Source organism: Balearica regulorum, chromosome 2, assembly GCF_011004875.1.
Source record: "Balearica regulorum gibbericeps isolate bBalReg1 chromosome 2, bBalReg1.pri, whole genome shotgun sequence".
In the NCBI taxonomy this organism is placed as follows: domain Eukaryota; kingdom Metazoa; phylum Chordata; class Aves; order Gruiformes; family Gruidae; genus Balearica; species Balearica regulorum.
Genome location: NC_046185.1, coordinates 72,593,692 through 72,607,918, shown reverse-complemented (window position 1 = coordinate 72,607,918; position 14,227 = coordinate 72,593,692). Strand labels below are relative to the sequence as shown.

Below are 14,227 nucleotides of genomic sequence, written 5' to 3'. Positions count from 1 at the left end.
AGCATGTGCACATGTCTTGGTGTGCGTGCCAGATAGCATGGGCAGCTCCTTCATCCAAACCCATCTTGGTAATATCTGGCACTTTGCCCAAAGTAGCCAGGTGACGTTCCACAGTATTTGAGCACTTGCAAGACTCTAGCCATTTTTTTTGGCAGAGGAACAATAAATGACATTAACTTGCTAAATGAGTTTTGTAGAGGTTCCCTTTCCTGACCTCACTGGGTGTTCATCCAAGAAGGAGTGTTCAGTTTTGGGCTGTTGAACATGAAATGAATGTCATACCATAAAGCAAGCCATAAACCCACAGTTCTTCCATAGCGACGCTTTTGTGGCCAAGATCCAAGGAATAACTCTAAGGAGTATGCAAGAACTGTTTTCTAGTCATCAGGTTTAAATAGGACATACAAATTCTTCCTCAGCCCAAAACAGTTTAGCATTTTGGTTTTCAGAGGGTGATACAAGGGGTAAGGAACAGAAGAGGATCCTTTCTACTCAGTTCAGTGGGTTTTAATCCAGTTACCATGATAGTTGATCAGCTGCAATTAAGCAACTCCTGTTTTCTTCCTTCCATGATTAAATTACAATTCTCCTTTATGATATATAATATTTGGGACACGGCACAGAAACAGTGGAATTGCCACAGACATGCTGAGATTTACGCAAACTTCAATTTATCAGTTCAACTTACTAGTTATTTCTACTATTGCCACTCCTCTGAGTTATAAGACTTGTATTAGGCTCTGTACAAAGTCAAAGCAAAATATCTGCCCTGATGTAAATCTCACAAGCCAATGACCCGGTCTCTGTTTTGTTATGTTGGGTTTTTTTTGCTTGGTAGTAGACAGACTGCAACAAGTTAAATAGATAATATGCCTCAGGAGGGGATTTTCCTACTGTTGTGAATAACAGTAAAAAGCAGAGGTCAAATCAGTAGACAGGCCACAAGAGAAAATTCATGGTCACTTAGGTAGTGCTAGTGGTTCATCAGAAGAGACTGCTATTGGAACTGCTTAGGAATTCTCATCCAAAACCACATCTTCATTCAAACTGAACGTGCTATGAAAGGATTGGTGCTGATTAGATTTTTTTCTATACTTAAAAAAAAAAACAATTAAAAATGGTTTTATCTCAGCATTTTGTCAGAGGAGGTTTTAGTGCCTAGCTTAGAAATGGCGTTTTGGTTGGAAATGTGAGTTCATTGAAATTAATCAACAAACATTACTTGAAACTGAAACACTTCACAACTGCTAAAACAAAAACATTTCAAACTGGCCTGATCCTTCTTTCTACTCTTCTTACCACTGTCTGACATTTGGTTCAGGATGTTTTCCAAAATGCAGGCTTTTGAAAGAAAACTAGATTTTACTTCAATCAAAGAAAAAAAAAAAGATTTCCTATCAGTTCCAATTATTCAATTGAGTGGCAAACAATAAGAAACTTTATTTGCTCTTTTTGCTGGTTTTGCAAATTGAGTCACCCAGCCAGTCAAAGAACAGCTCGGAAAGCAGATGTTTCCATTTTCTGTGGGAGCTTGGAGGCATTCAATTGAAATTCCACAGAACAGCCAAGCAGTTAGCATCACACTTGCTATCACACTGGAAAAATGTGAATTAGAATTACACATATATCAATTCATTAATGGGTTGGAAAGAAAACAAACACATAATAGTTACTCACTGAAGTCTAAATGCAATTGTCATTAATCACAGTGAGGAAGAGAGATTATGAACTTCACAGCTGCTGAGACAAAAGGAATTATGTACTTCTCAGGCAAAAGGAAAGGTGAATAATATGCCTTTATCAAAAGACTTTGAGGCATAATAGCTTCATCACTATACTTGTCTTATTGAGAGTAAACATAAAAAGGTATACCTACTTTCAAGTAGGCTTTTGCACAGAAGGTGAACACTTTTCTATTACACGGATTACTGTAGAGTGGAGAAGGAGACTCGGCCAGTACATCCAAAAGTTGATGCTCTATGTCTGAAAAGCCCTGTCTATCTATTTTTCAGTTTTATTTTTCTTAAGCAGATGTTACACCTGCTTACTGAGTGCTAAGGACATTCACCTGAAAAGTAAAGCAATAATCTGAAATAATAAAAAAAAAAGATATTGAGCAAAAGTATGATTGAAGATATCAGACCTGATTTACAACAATATGCAGCTTCTAAAAGATTTGCTAAAGATTTGCCTACTCAGCTTGCAGCAGAAGGTAGATATCAGCAGTTTAAAATCTCTTTGCTTGCATTTACTTGATCCCCTTCATTTATTCTGATTTTGATTTCAAGCCAAAGAGAAAGCTGTTACTGTCATGGAATGATCATGTTTTTGATGGGGAGGCAGGAGAAAGGGATTGCTGGTAGGGTTTTCTTCTTTTTTTTAAGCTACAAGAACATTTATGATCCTCAAATTTTCTGACTTTCCTAACCATTGCTGATGTGGTGGAAACCTGTATCACTTCAGAGGCACTTAGAAAAGCTTTGGACTAAAAATGGTTATTGCACTAATTACACAAAAAGAGAAGCGCACACCATCACCTGCCTATGGTGTTTGGCAGTTTCAGATGCTCTGCATCGTTAGGGAGCAGTCTCCCTAGGATCTCGCCTGTCAATTGGCCTCAAGTCACTGTTGTTTCAGTCAGGCACATAGAATCATAGAATGGTTTGGGTTGGAAAGGACCTTAAAGATCATCTAGTTCCAACCCCCTGCCATGGACAGGGACACCCTCCACTAGACTCTCTCTCATAAATTGATCAAGCTTCATTTTAAAATTACTTCAGCAGCTATAGCAGTCCCATTTGGAGTACTACTCCAGAAACTACACTGCTTGCAAATGTATTTTATCACTCCCACAGTCCTCAGGAGAAGTCTCTGTGAAACAGATGATTTGACCTAAAGCTAAATCATTTTGTTTGTGGCGTTAGTGTTCAGGTGGATCAATGACCTGATCCAGCTCCTGTCACAGCCCCACTAAGGAAGCTGGGACAGATGAAACCATCCAGCACCCGTCTACAGAAAGACCTGCATCTACAGTTGTGACACCACAACCTCAGTCCTCCAGCTTCATAGACAAGTCTGTAAATGGCCATCAAACCACCCACCATATAGGCACAACAAACATCCTCACACAGGATTTTAGTTACAGAGCACTAGAGGTTCTCTAAGCTATTTTCCTGACTGTACCTCCCTGCCGGCACACAGGTGGTAGAAGACCCACCAGTCTGCTGGTGCAAATTTCTTCTTAAATAGGCTCCCACTATGTGGCAGGCCTGCTATGGAGTCCAGCCAAAGTGTTAAGTTCCAGGACCAGCTCTGCTTGCATGATCTGGCAGAAACCAGATTTATGGATAAGCCTTTGCTTATTTTATCATTTCTACAGGCATGGGGCTGGCACATGAAATGCCAGAGGACGATTAAGACAGCATCTTAACATGTACAGAGATGACTAAAAGTAACTGTATGTGGCAGATTTTGTCACTTCTCCAGGTACCCTTTTGATCCAAACTACCTTCTAACATTCCACATTCACCTTCCTCTCAAGTTTTTATAAAAAGTTAGCCAGTGGGTCATTCAGTATTTTAAAGCAGTGAATTAGAACATACAAAGTAGGCACAGTGCAGCATCACACCTGCACTTTTTTCCACTTAACACCTTCCCCTTATTTTGGTACTTTTTCTTGCTCTTGTATACATTGTATCCAATTTATCAGTGTCCACTGGTGCAAAGTCAGCAATATATTTCACGTTGTGGATCTTTTTATTTCTTGCAGAATTCACTTTCAATTAGTTAAAGAAACAGGGAAGTGTTGAATCATCTGTCATACATTTACAAAGCACACCGAGTTGTTGTTTTGCTCAGCATACACATAATGGGGGAAAAAACATTCATTGAACCAATGAATTTAAATCCCTTAAAGTAGAGGCGAAATAAAAAGTAAATCTAAATGTTTACAGTTCATCTTTTTGTATTCTCTCATTTTGTTTCTTCAGTGACTCTGTGTGTCTTTCTATAATGGGTGAATGGGAGCAAATCTAAATATAGTTGGGTAGCAGTCAAAGAGTTTTACATTTTTTTAGTGAATCTTAAACTAAGATCCAACAGGCAGTCTCTGAGCCTGACTGCATTCCCAGACACTCAGTTATCTTGCATGTTAGTAATTCAATAGACTGCTTATGAGACTGGCATCCACCAGTAAAGCTCCATGCTTGAACATGCAGAGCTACATATTAGTTGCAAGTCCTATTTATAATGCTTTACGTGTGCAGACTGTAAGAATCAGCTATTAGGGAGTGTGAAAGGCCATTTCAAAATGTATTTACCCATTATTCTGGCCACCCAAGTGGCATGATTGTTTTTTAAAATGTGCTAAGTCCCCTGTCCAGTAATTAGTATGTTTTATATAACTTACATGATGCCCAGGTAATTTGCATTTTCTTGATTTGCTTGCCTGTGTGCTCCCGGGAGCCTTGCACTGCATGCAGCACTGAGCACTTTTTGCAACCTCCCAGTCAAATGTCTCATACTCCATTTGGCTGGGCATTAATTACAGTGCACCCCTTTGGCTTGTGTTCTTATCTAGTTGATGCCCTTTTCTTGCAGCAGGAAAAACGTCCTTTGCAATATCAGTAAATTTAAAGTACTCCTTGAGTTCCTATGGAACTAGATTTATTGCCTGTTGTTACAAGTTCTTTTGTATTGAAGTTGTTTGCTTTAGCAATTGCTGCTCGTTGCTTTTTCTTAGTTTAATATGGAGTTAAAGGGCATGAACTTGAAACTGGGAATAAATGTACATTTAACATGTTCCTTACTGCTTTGAGTTCTTATCTGTACGTATAACTGTACATACCAGGATCAGGTTTAGTGGTTGGACTTGGCAGTGCTAGGTTAACAGTTGGACCTGATAATCTTAAAGCTCTTTTCCAACCAAAACGATTCTATGATTCTATATAACAGACTGCTTCTTTATGCAAATTCTTTTGCTCATAATTGCCCATTGCATGTAAGCTTCAATATGCAAATACTCTTAATTGAGAGACCATCTTAGAAAACAGAATTTTTGAACATTCTCCTTTGAATCCAGGTAATATTTATTGCTTCCAATTCTTCTTGTACTAAGAATTTTTTTTTGTTTTGTTATGAAGATGTAAAAGTAGGAAGCTTCTAATTCTGAAATATATCACACAGCCTTCCTAAGTTTTTTGAGAGGACCTATTTTTATCTTCAGTATGTAGTTCGCTGTAAATAAAGCATTTATAAATTTGTCTCTGACTAAGATGTTTTAAAGACCTTCAGGCCATGCAGAGATAGTTGATCTATACTTTCAGCAGGTTAGATGGTAGATACACACTATCTAATGCTCTTACCAAAAATTAGTATTGAATTACATTATAGCTGCTTTTGTTTAGAATTCAATGCCAAATGGACTCACTATGGAGCTATTAGAGTTTGATATGTTTGCCTGTTTTCCACTGAAAAATTACTTTGCACAGTACGTGAAAAGATCTTCAAAATGAAGGCAAGAAATACTGAACTCATTTCCTACTCTGTTATTTGGCTTATAGCAAACTTGCAAAATTGTCATAAAAATTTAGCAACTAAAAATCCAATCAACTCTTCTTTATCAATATAACAAATATTAAATGGGAACGGAATGAGAAGATTCTTTACTCATTCTCCTCTATTCACTACCCCTCAGTGAGACTCAGTGAGATCACTTTGAATGAATAGGATTGCTTACACCAGTAATGCTATAACTGAAATAAAAATACTTGTTTCCAACTCATTCTAAATAAAAATACCTAGTTTTACACTGAAGGCCATTTATTTTTAATTTTTAAACTATCGTACTGATAGTTTATACCTTTTAAATGTATCTCAAGTTCTGAAAAGGAAAATAGTTTTCTACTTACTGTTTTCCACCAATAGATGGCAGGTGAAGCCCTAGAAATTTATTCACTTGATACGGCAGGAAATAAGAGCATATAGTTTGTACTTCCCAGCTGTAATTCAGTGCTCTCTGGTATCTCTTAGATGTGATCATGAATTAGTTCCAGCCCATCCACCTTGCATTATAAACCTTTGTCCAAGTTTAGGAATACCTACATTTTGTGTGTAAGACTGTTAATTCTTATTTATTTTGTCCTACTCCATTAGGTCAAACTGAAATTTGTGCACATTGCCTTTCTCTCTTGGTTGGGAAGGTATTTGTCAGCATGGCATAGCAGCTGTTACATTCATTCAGGGTCTTAGCACTGAGCTCTCTGTAATGAAACAAGAAAGCTCTGCATCCATAGCCAAGTCAGAAATCGTATTGATTGTAAGCTGGGACAGAATAGCTTGAAGATCAGGTTTTGATTTCCAGTTCCGTAAAAGCTAGAAACAAGAAAGAGAAAGAGAGAGCGAGCCTATTGGCAAAAAGAGCCTGCTACTGTGATGAAACTAATTTTAAAAAAACACAGTAAGGATGTTCATACCGTGATACTACAATTCTTCATATATAATGCTGTATTTTTTAAAAAAATCCAGCTCTTCTCTGAAACATAGAAAAAGGAAGAATTGAATGCTGTTTACATACAAGCCAGGTACGGTGCTTAAAGACACAATGAAGTGGTATAAAAAGATAGGGATTTTCCTCTGCACATGATAAAATGATTTTAAGGACAGCATGTAATGTGTTGTAGTCAATTAATTGTAGGATTTACTTGACAAATGAATAGAAGCGTTCATAAATCACATGGTTTGAAGGGTGCAGAGCACAAAAGGATACCTTTCCTTCTAGGCAATCCGCATTAGCAAATGTGTATTATTTCTCCTGCAAAATGACCTCCTGAAATCAGTCTGCCTCGCAGTTGCCCTGCTGTTACTGGCAGACTATGTATTGATGACTAAGTGAGCATTAGAGCTCAGCTGGTTCTTGTATATATCACAGTAGCTCCTCCAGGCTGACCGAGTAGACAAATTCGACTGCTCTGATCCCTGCATGGCAGCCTGAATGAATTCTATTAATCCAATCCATTCACTAATCCTCCCACTTTTATAAGTTAATTTGGTTTTGTGAGATCCACTTCTAACTGTAACTCTCAGCATGTATTAAAGCTTCCACTTTATGGGCGACAGCAGCAAAACATGGATAAAATCCAAGGCCATCAAGAAGCATCAATGATTAGACACTGAACAATGAAGATCATGCAGCTGAGTCAATGACTATTAATCACTCTCTGCCAGTAATGTTACAGAAGAGAAGGGAGGATGTCTGAAACTGTTTCAAATCAACAGCTCTCCAGTGAACTGGGGAAGTTTGGCAGCATATATCATGACCAAAATAAAAAAAGTTGATTTTAGGTGTCCAATTTAGGTGCCTTAGTCTCCCTAGTCCAGACGACAAAGACAGCTGTTTGAATACCCCACTGCAGGAAACTCCCTATGTAGGAGCCTGAACCTCCAACCCTATCACCTCAGGCAAATACCCCAAATTAAGCAGTATGAATGACCCCTTTAGATATTGTACCTGTCACTGAATGTGAAACAAATGGGTGCAATTAACAAGCAATTTCCCAAGGGCCAGGTCATAGCATGCAAAACCAGCACACTACCACTGACTTGATAGTAATAGGAAGCTAAGCTGTACATGATCTTGACCCTCAAATGACAACACATGTTATCACAACAGAATTATTAAATAATCAGACTGGCTCAAAGTTATGCATTTCCCCTTAGCTTGCTTTTGTTTGGAGGCTCTCCCCCTGAAAAGTAAACTTTCCATTCAAACTTCAGTCCAGTGCAGTCTGTAGCCAGTGAAACTGCAGAGAAAGGTCTGTAAACAATAACAGCTCTGTAGAGAACAAGCTGACCTTTATAGACATTAAACAAAACAAAAAGGGTTGATTGATGCTGCGCAGTACATGCTCTCTGAAATATTAAAACCAAGAAAGTCCTTGAAGATTAGTCTATGAACATACAGTGTGATAAATTATGTCAGTGGATGGTGGGATAGGAAAGAAGCAAGCATGATTGGGTAAAATATTTAGGGAAAAAAGCCTGTATTCTCAGCTGGAAAAGGAATTGTGTAATGCTGACTTCTATTAAATGGAAACGAAACCCAAACCTATGTAATCTAGAGCAGGTCAGTTGTTAAAGTCTCCATGACTCATTTTTAAAAATTCTGATTAATACAGTAAGATATGGTATAATGCTTTTTACAACAAGAAATCCATTAGTAAACTCCAATGGATAATTACTTACAGTTTAGCCACAAACATGTTATTAATAGAGAAGGACAATCTAACCTATATAGAATCATAGAATAATTTAGGTTGGAAAAGACTCTTAAGATCATTGAGTCCAATCGTTAACCTAGCACTGCCAAGTCCACCACCGAACCATGTCCCTAAGCACCACATCTATGTGTGTTTTAAACACCTCCAGGGATGGTGACTCAACCACTTCCCGGGGCAGCCTGTTCCAGTGCCTGACAACCCTTTCAGTGAAGAAATTTTTCCTAATATCCAATCTAAACCTCCCCTGGTGCAACTTGAGGCTGTTTCCTCTCATCCTATCACTTATTACTTGGGAAGAGACCAATATCTACCTCACTAAAACCTCCTTTCAGGTAGTTTTAGTTTCACTCTGTCTGTGTCTTTTCAACCCAAACTACAGACAAAGGCTGCAGAATGCTGTACCTCTTTCTCCCTTCACTTTTCTCCCTTTTAATTTTCCCCTCCCCCAGAAATGTACAGAGAGGGAGGTTGTTCAACTTAAATACATCTCTTCCTGTCACTTTCTGGAATGTGATAGTTTCATCATCGAGCACTTCAAGGAAGCTCCAGGTAAACCTTCTCATTTCCGTAGATGCTCCTCAGCCTGCAATGGCATTTTCAGGTGCAAAAAGCAGGTCCCTCCTATATGGTGGATGTAAGAGCAGTAAGCACTGTGTTCTCATTGCAGCTGCCAGTGCTGGAACAGTCCTCCCACCAGGGAGACCCAGGGGCTTAAGGAGCTAGAGGGCCACTTAAATTTCAATTTGCTGCAGTTCAGAGATTCAACATCTGCACTGTAAAAGTCTTGGGGCACAAAGACTGTTCAGCTGACCAGGCTGAAGGGCAAAGATAAGAATGAGGTCAGCAGGGACAGGGTGGGTGCCAATAGCACTTTGATGGAAGGTGAAGAATGTGCTTATTGAAGCCCTGAAGTTATAGAGCAACCATCAAGTGACATCAAGGTCTTTGTGAAGAAATAATTGTACAGGCTCGAGACTGCATAAGAGACAACAGCTTTGCAGATCTCTATCTTTCCAGGGCTGGCATCCATTCCCAAGCTGCAGCATACCAGTGACAGTCTCAGCTGCTTCCTAGTTCTTGCCCAGTCCCCTGCACCATCAAATCTGCCTTCCCATCCACAGCAAGTCTCTAGGCATAGTGCACCCCGTGCCCACCTCAACATGCCTCTGAAGCCAAAAAGCCACGGCTGAATATTCACATCCCTTTTGCAAGCAGGGAAAGGCCTAGGAGGGATAAGCCTTCACTTACCAGACTTACAGGGGAAGCCACATCTCTCATTCAGTGGTAAGAGGACACAAGCAGTTATGTACAGACAGGTACTGTACTGTCTCTGAAGCAAAATGCACATTTTCACAGCGCCTTTCCAATACTGTAAACTAGGACCTAACCATGTAGCAAAAGCAATGCCCAGGACAGAAGTACCTTAATACAAAAATGTTTATGCCAAAAAAGTAGTGCTGTCCCTGTCGTGCTGTTTACATGCTTTAAACATGGTTTCTAGAACACAGCAAAAATGGCTTTGGACAGCAGAGGAGCTATCTGGCATTAGAATTATTTGCAATGCAGGATGATTGGAGAAAGTTAAGGATCATACTGTGACCCTTCAAGTAATCTGCTGGGAATCTGAGATGAAAGCCTGAGAAGTCAAAATACTTCAGTGGGACCAGCATCTCTCCTCAGTTTTTAAGCAAAAATACAAATCACATACCTCTAAAAAAAGAAGTTAATAATCAAAATGTTATAGACTATAACTGCCTTAAGGTGGCAAAGCACTCTGCTAATGAAACATGAAAGTGTACGTACACATCTTTGGATTGGCTATTGGGTAAGGTCTGAACAAAACTTGCGGGGAGAAGGGACTTTTCAGACAACTCCCCAAAGCAAATCTATGATTACATTAGGAATCTACGTTAAAGGGACATAGAAACTCATGAAACCAGTGCAGCAAGGTATAAAGATACCCAGGTAGGAGAAAGAAACAAGAAGTCATCCAACAATAAAAAATCACATTCAGAAGATCAGCCATAATATTTGTTGATGTGGACTGATTTTCAGAGATGCTGAGCTGAGTTTGATGGATGCTCAGGATCACTGAATATCAAGAAAACTTTATTCCTGTGTACTATCCAACACACTGCATAGTATCCCATTCATTTTAGCTGCAGACAAATTATTAATAACTTTTACATTTTCCTGGTTGCAAACTGAAACTATTTACCATAGGTGTAGCCTCTGTGAAATCCATCAGGAGGTCACCTGGCTCCAAAGCAAATGTACTTCCAGCATCTGTAGAACTCTAAAGGCAAAGAAGAAACCCAGCATTGAAAAAAACATTTCATTTCTGTATTTCTATTGGGTGTTTTTGGTTGGGGTTTTTTTCAGTTCCTTAAAGCATAGACTGCCAAATGGATTTCAAATTTCACACCACGTTTTTTTAAGTATGGCTAGTCAGGAAAGACAGACAACAAAATTATGCACCTTTGAAATCAAGGTAATTATTAATTTAATCCTGATCCACTTCCCTCCCCTAATGCTGATGAAAAACTATTATTGATTTTAGTTGGGTCTTGGACCAGGCTTTAAATATTTCCTTACACAACAGGTTAAACATATTACTACAAATCTGCATTAAAACCTACTCCTAAATGTAGAATTACACCATCCAAGGAAAACATGTTATGTGCAACTCCCTCCCACTCTTCCTGAATACTCTCCAACTGACATAACCCCATCTCTTTGCATATTACCTTGCCACCAGGCGAAACCTGTGTTTGTCCTTCTGATATCTGTGGTGTACACGTTTTCTGTGACCCAGGAGATGCTGAAGACACAGGTGTTGATGCCGCTGCTGCTGCTGCCAGTGCTGGAGGAAGGTCATCTTCATCACTGCAGTTGATAAAAGCAGACAAATCTTCTCATTACAAAATATCACCAGACTTTGACCCTGCTTGCGCTGGGGGAGACACTGGTAACCTGTATGTCAGCTTTAGTGCTTTGGAGTGAAGTTCTGTTTACTCTTCCATCTGTAACGCAGCTAACTTTTCAAGTAAATTAGATTTTTTAAGCTTAAAGATTCCTGAGAAGTGGATTGGCTAGGTAACACTCACCTGCAAATGGAGATCTTATTGGTATGATGTGCAAGTAATGTTCTATGGAGTATGTATATATGAATAAATTAACTTATTTGATATTACTCTACTTTAATGTTTATTCTTTTCTACAGAGGCTGGCAGTATTGATAAGAACAGGTCTGTTTATATCCATCCATGGGACTGACTGCTTCATTGGCTTTAGACCAACAGGAAATGTGACACCCATTATGCAGTTAGCTATTGTTTTCAAACTGTTTTAAAAGGACTTTGACTCCAAAAAGGAGCTCTTTATAAACATTCTTGTGAGACTATCTTTTTCCTGTCCCCTTTATTCCATTTACAGAGAAAACATTTTATTTAAAACCAAGTTGCATGCTTCCTTTGGGCTCTAGGCCATCATGCTGAGCTCCTTTCATCTCACCTACTGTCACCACTAAATGAAAGCCAGTAGAGAATATTATACCTTTGTTTACTTTTATAGAGCCCCATTGACTACAAATCATTGAGATCAGTCAGCCTTGAGTCAGGATGTTTCCAATTGCTGATTGCAATTTCATGGAGGTAAATAGTCACAATCTGGCCTACAGAACCTTTATTACTGAGAATGATGTGTGAAAAGGAAAGACTACAGCTTGACAGTTTAAAGCATGCGGAAAAATGATGAGAAATATTATTTCTGCTCATAAAATGGCACCAATTTTAACTACCAATTAGTTAGTTACAGTGCACAGAAGCCTGCCATGCCAGTTTGACATTTCCAGAACAGAACTGTACTTGGTCTAGTGGTACTTGAAGGCAGCATGCCTGGGCAACATGGTATTTCAAAACATGACATAATACAGGGTACATGGCCTTATGGTGGGTTGTTTGGGTGATAGCAATGGGTTTTTTTTATGATATAAAGCTATGGTGATTAATGTTATCTTTTCCATGCTTCATTTTTTATTTCATGTGGGTAAAGACAGAATTCAGTACTAGAACATGCACAATACACTTTTTTTATGCTAGAAAGAAAATGCAAAATCTTTTGGACCTGTTCAATAGATGTTTTATTAATGCAACAAGCCAAAGTTTAGTTGTTGACCTAGTTAATCTCTCTTTCAGAAATATGTAGCTGACATTTTCTCAGTCCTTGCTCCCCACTCTCAGCAGGAATACACTGGCACCCTCCCCATCCTTGCTGGGTAGAGCTGCTCTGTTGCATACAAGGAAGTGGAAAATTGTTGAGAACTTGACAGTTCAGAAAGGCTTCTTAGTGTCTGCGAACCAAAGCTTAGGATTCGGGTCCACTTATATCAGTCATCAAGCTATTAGCATGCTAGCTATAAGACTGAGAATTGGTCTTCTTCACTGTATTCCTTTCGCAATACTCTTTCACTATTGCTTTGCATTTCCCGCATTTGCATTCCAGACACAAGATAATTTAAACTGAATAGAAATTGGCTCTACAATAAATAAATAAATAAATAAATATCACAGCCTGTGTTTTTTACTAGGGACTCTTCGGCCCTACACACAGCCGTAGCATAGGTGACACCTGTGGTGAGATGTGTTTATGTGCTGTACCTCATGCCTAACACTGGACAACTGAAAATTCACATGGGGGCAAGACATGCTCAAAACTGGTTCCTCAAAAACTCACGAATCAAAAACTAAGAATTCACTCCTGAATATATAAATATTTTTTTTAGAAAAATATACTGTTTAAATTTTGCTTATTTCTATGTGTGTAATAACACCATTGCCTTTTCCACTGCATGATCCTGCCTCTGGTCTCCTTTCCATTCCACTTGCCTCCCATCGCACCACTTGTCACTTCAGCTCTTGCCTTCCCAAGTTCTTCCCAGACACTACTGAATTCTCTGCAGTACGGTTACTCCCAATGCCCCCTGGCATCCTTTCCCTTCTCTCTAGGACAACCTCTTGCTCATTTTCCTTTACTCAGTGCCATTCTCAGGTCTGAAGCCACGCGTTCTGCAGGTGCTCAGCAGCTCTGGGGGACCAGCTGACTGTTCACATACAGAAAAGGAAAGTGCTCGGTCTCTGGCCCAAAGATTTTCTTTTTGCCTGTTAAGAACAGGTTGGCTAAAACACTTTCTCAGAGAAGATCCAGTATTAGCTGATTCTGCTTCAGGGATGACCCCTTGAGGTACCTATTTTCATTATTCTATGTCCTATTACCTATACCTCTCCTTGGTTGTTACCAAAGGTGTTTGGTAAACACATCCTCTCCAGCTCTAACCTACTCAGAGCAATTTTTTTCACCCAGATTCTTAAAAACTGTTTTCTCACTATCCTTGCTACCTTCAAGACCAATTTGTTCTACTACCTTACTTTGATGGTCCCATGGGAAATTTTCTGCTTCTGCATACATAACATCACCAAGGGATCCTTTACATCAAAACTGTCTACACAGCATGAACCTGTTCTCTTTGCAGTGTAGCAGTATTTGAGGAGCAAGTTTAACACCCTGCTTAGGTTAAAACTTAAATCAAAAACGTCCAAGTGTGTGTACAAAACCTGTGACTATACCTGCAATAGAACATGAATTTCTTGCCTGTCCTTATACCTATGCTCAAAGAATAGGATCAGCCACCACACCCTGTTCATTACCTGCCATATGAAGAGCATCAAATAATTTGCCCTCTCAGTGTCACAGCCTTTTCCTTTGCTGACTGCTATCTACCAGTCCCTGCATTATATAAAAATCTGAAAAAACCAGATGTATCTTGAAATACGTAGGAGATTTCCCTCCCCTGGCTTGTAGAAAAAGAGGTAGTAGAAGTGGTGTCTTGTTGAAGAAAAGCACACTGCTGCCTGAGCTGTGCTGGGCAGAGTGACTGACCAGGCTTCATTCAG

At 39.2% G+C, this 14,227-nt stretch overlaps 1 protein-coding gene across 3 annotated transcripts in view; it reads right to left on the bottom strand.

Annotated features, from left to right (window-relative positions):
* The window catches only part of EPB41L4B (erythrocyte membrane protein band 4.1 like 4B), a 196,230-nt gene that overhangs the window by 16,985 nt on the left and 165,018 nt on the right, over positions 1-14,227 (bottom strand). For all 3 annotated transcript variants that reach the window (XM_075744687.1, XM_075744688.1, XM_075744689.1), the window contains exons 21-22: positions 11,024-11,162; positions 10,495-10,572 (exon numbers count right to left, since the gene is read on the bottom strand). In XM_075744687.1, the coding sequence (XP_075600802.1) occupies positions 10,495-10,572; positions 11,024-11,162 (217 nt within the window). The remainder of the gene's footprint in view (positions 1-10,494; positions 10,573-11,023; positions 11,163-14,227) is intronic.